The 4,092-nt window shown below is 34.7% G+C and overlaps 1 protein-coding gene across 1 annotated transcript in view; it reads left to right on the top strand.

Moving 5' to 3' along the window:
- The window catches only part of LOC109541414 (brachyurin), a 5,128-nt gene extending 2,552 nt beyond the window's left edge, over positions 1-2,576 (top strand). The window contains exons 2-4 of the mRNA XM_019910273.2: positions 1,693-1,838; positions 1,905-2,146; positions 2,204-2,576. Coding sequence (XP_019765832.1) covers positions 1,693-1,838; positions 1,905-2,146; positions 2,204-2,526 — 711 coding nt within the window. The 3' untranslated portion in view covers positions 2,527-2,576. The remainder of the gene's footprint in view (positions 1-1,692; positions 1,839-1,904; positions 2,147-2,203) is intronic.
- Positions 2,577-4,092: the final 1,516 nt, after the last annotated feature.

The raw sequence follows: 4,092 nt of genomic DNA, 5'->3' as shown, positions 1-4,092 counted from the left end.
TTATAATTTAAAACATATCTACGCGTAGATCATGATGTTCTGTTAGAATCGCTGAAAACTGTTTTCCAAAATTCGCAGCGGGTGTGTACAGCATCGATTTCTGTGGAACCCAGTAGCTGTCAAAACTTTCACATTTTTACGAATAACTCGGAAATCGTAAATTTTTCAGGTAAAACGTTTGACACAAACTTAACTTAAATTTTGACGACAAATCTGAAAATGAATGAAAAAAGGGGCGGTTCCATTTAAAAAACCAAAGTTGGTAACTACCACACGTTTATGATACACCCCGTATATTGGAAAGTAATTTTAAAATGTGGACCTTTTAAACATGAAAAACTTTCGTAGGACGTATTTTCTTGTAAAGTTCATATTTACTGAGATATCGCACTTTGACGCACTAATGAGCAACCCTGTATAATGAAAACTCTATTTCTTCTTGTATCAGGTTTAATATGAAAAGTGCGGTGGAATTTGTGACGCGAAACCGTTGAAAAAACAGAACATCATCAAAACTATTAAACTAATGTGTTCTCTCGTAAATTCGTATAGGAACTCGCACTTGGTCGAAGTCATCATCATCATCATGATGATCAAGTAACAGATCATTAGTTAACACATTCATAATAAATTAATATCTGCTGATAACGACAAATCGGCTTGTTTACAACAAAATACTGCAACAATGATGCAATAACACTTCTGGTTGAACCCCAACCTCAAAAATTCTTCGAAACTGACATTAGGCAGAGTTTAGGTTCCACTTAAGAGGCACAACATCTTTCTCTTAAATTATTTGCCTGTTACGGTTCGCCTTAACGCTAGGTGAGAGTGGTGCAAACGAATTCTGTTACTTAACTGTCACTCTTAAGTTAAGGTGACCCTTAGTTCCACTGGTGCAAATGGCCGGCAGACTTTAACGTGCATGACACTCACGTTAACTTTAACTGAGAAGATAGGTCAAGAACAATAACGAACGAAATTGAAAGTGAATGCAAATCATAAACAAAGACAAGTATGGTAGTAGGTGGCCCAAATGGTCAAAACGTGCACATGTGGTGGTGGTGCATATGTTTTAGAAGCTTTGATTGTTTGATGTGAACTCTCTCTTTCTCTATCTCTCTCTCTATCTCTCTCTATAACTAATTGACTATTTGTATAAGGGCATCTCACTTTATGCATCCAATATGTTGTTTCTTTTTAACGTTTGATGGATAACTGGGTCGGAAACGCATACGTTAACTCGGAAATAGAACATACCTCGGTTGTGTTGCTGTGTTATCGAAAATGTTATCCTGAACTGTTAAGTCGCCGTAACATGTGGCTGTTAAAAATAGCATTTATGAGACAGCACAGGGCTGATTCTCTGGCGAAGCAATATCTTAGTCTAAAGAAGACGCACTCAGATTGGTTTAATTTGTCACTCTAGGCAATTTAAGCAAACTATCGGATTTTTACTGTGTATGCTTTCCAATCACGCAAAACACTAATATAATGTTAAAATAATTTTAAATTCCAAACCAGAAAAGAGCCCTTATTGTGAAAGTCACCGCCTCTCCAAAGTTAAGTTTTTATTTTCAATTACGTATTTTTGTTGCACCAATATTAACACCGTTACAAAAACCTATCTACGTTTCTAATATTAATTGATTTTTAATATTAATTCAGTATTAAAATTGCATTCCCATTTAGAAAAGCTACAGAATTGTTGGAGGAGTCGAGGCCTGCCCGCATTCTCTGCCATATCAAGTGGCTCTTATTTTAGATCGTTTAAATTTTTGTGGAGGGGTACTAGTTTCAACAACGCATGTTCTTACAGCAGCCCATTGCGTCTCTCAGTAAGTACCATTTATTAATGAGAATAAGTTAAATCAACAGGAAAACTTTGAAATTGCAATTTTTAGGAACCCAACAATCGAAGTTGTTCTAGGAGCGCACAACCTCGGTCAATATGAAGAGACTCAGATAGTAATTTACGATCCTATTATAATAGTTCATGAGAACTTCAGTGCTTCAGAATTAAAAAACGATATCGCTTTGTTAAAACTAAAGCACCATATTCAGTTATCCGCAGCCGTAATGCCAGTTGCATTGGTTGGAGAAGATGACGATTTGTCCGGATGTAGTGGAGTTTTATCTGGATGGGGTACGCAATTATACGGTTATACCTAAAATGCAATATTCTTACACTTCTGAGTTGTAGGTTTGACTTCCTACGCTGACAATCATATGCAAAACAAACTTAGGAAAGTGTCAGTTGAAGTTCTAACAGATCGGATGTGCATTTCGTACTTAAACTCAAACGGACTGTCTGATCCGAAGTCATACGTTTGCACCGGTGGATTTGATACTGTTTTTGGTGCTGTGGGTGCATGCTTCGGGGATTCAGGCGGACCGTTGGTAGTAAAAAACTCCCTAATTGGACTGGTGTCTTTTGGCGATGAAACATGCGAGTATGGCCAGCCTACAGTATTTACGAGTATCAGTTATTACAGAAACTGGATTAACAAATTTTCAGGAATTTAATGTTTTGAGGTTTATATATCTTTTTGTTCAATAAACCAACCAAAAATTAATTTGATTTACCTAGCTACTCTGCTTCCTTATGAAAATATTAATATCAAACCAATACTTTGTTTGGCCCTACATAACATTTGTCTCCAGAGTCTCCCATTAAGCAATCTACAAACTATGCAACCAAAATTAGTGGATTAGTTTTTATTAAATCACATTATACAGGGTGTCCGGAAATTGTTGGTCAACAATGATAGGCCGTCCAGAAGACCTGAAAATAAGGCCAGTTCTTGTTATAAAAAAATGTCAATCTGGCTTCCTTATGGAATTATGGGTCTTCAAAGCTACAAGTTGAAAAATGAAATGTATTCTTAATTATTACAACGTTTATTAGCTGTTTATAAATTTTTTGTAGCAAAAGTAGCTCATAGATACTCGTCTTTTTGAATTGGAAACTTATCCGAAATCTTGTTATTGTACAGGTACGGTCAAAATTATCTTTTATATTCAGGACAAATTTAACGGTGTTGCCAAATTTGCGGACATGATCAAAGAGTTAGATAAACCTTTCTTTTTTTTTCTTCAAAAAAGCTATACCTTGTTTCTGGATATCTCTTAGGGATTTTGAGATAAAACACTTTTTGACTGACACAGAACTAATACGTATGTGAAGATAAAATCGAGAATTGCTATTATTAACTAAGGCAAATAAGAAGTAACTATCAATTATGCCCACCAATGCATTTTCAACATTTACCTTTGTTAATAATAACAATGTTCGATTTTATTTTCACAATCGTATTACTTTTGATTGTATTAGTTGTATTACTACAAACTACAAAAATTTGTTTATCTTAAAAGCCGTAAGAGATATCGAGACACACACGGTAAACCCTTTCTGAAGCAAAAAAAAACGGTTCTTTTCAAAAAAAGAGTAACTGCTTGATCATGTCCCCGAAATTAGGCAATACCGTTAAATTTGTACTCATTATAAAGGTTAATTTATACCTGTACAATAACAAGATTTCGGATAAATTTCCAATTCTAAAAGACTAGCATCTATGAACTACTTTTGCTATAGAAGTTGCACGAACAGCTAATAAACGGTGTAATAATTAAGAATAAATCTAATTTATCAATTTGTTGCTTTTAACCTAACAAAATAATTTTATTTTGTCATTAGCCATTGCAGAGAATCAAATAGGAATGAAGAATACAAGCCCTCTGGTTAATAAACTAGTTTAAACCCATACTTCGCATGTTATTTGTTCAAAAGTTTCTACTATGATTTTTATCTCAATATGTAATTTACCCTAATTATAATAATAATAATCATCATTAGAGCAGCTAGATTTTTCCCAATGGTCCGTTCTGTCTCAATTTTTGATTAAACAATTTAAATGAGTTCTGTTAAACAAAGCGGTCCCTCTACTTACTACAACATAAATAGTTGCTTAACCCAAAGTACGTTTTCTAGAGATTTCCGTTTACCAGATAATTTTAACGGCTCAGCCTCAAAACAGCAGGCTCTGTCAGGATAAAACAAATATGCGGATGCCGTGTGGCATCCCATACTCA

This window comes from Dendroctonus ponderosae, unplaced genomic scaffold, assembly GCF_020466585.1.
Source record: "Dendroctonus ponderosae isolate FM_Combo_2020 unplaced genomic scaffold, Dpon_F_20191213v2 Dpon_F_20191213_1, whole genome shotgun sequence".
NCBI lineage: Eukaryota > Metazoa > Arthropoda > Insecta > Coleoptera > Curculionidae > Dendroctonus > Dendroctonus ponderosae.
The sequence above is the reverse complement of the archived record's forward strand: the minus strand, read 5'-3'. Positions and strand labels throughout refer to the sequence as shown.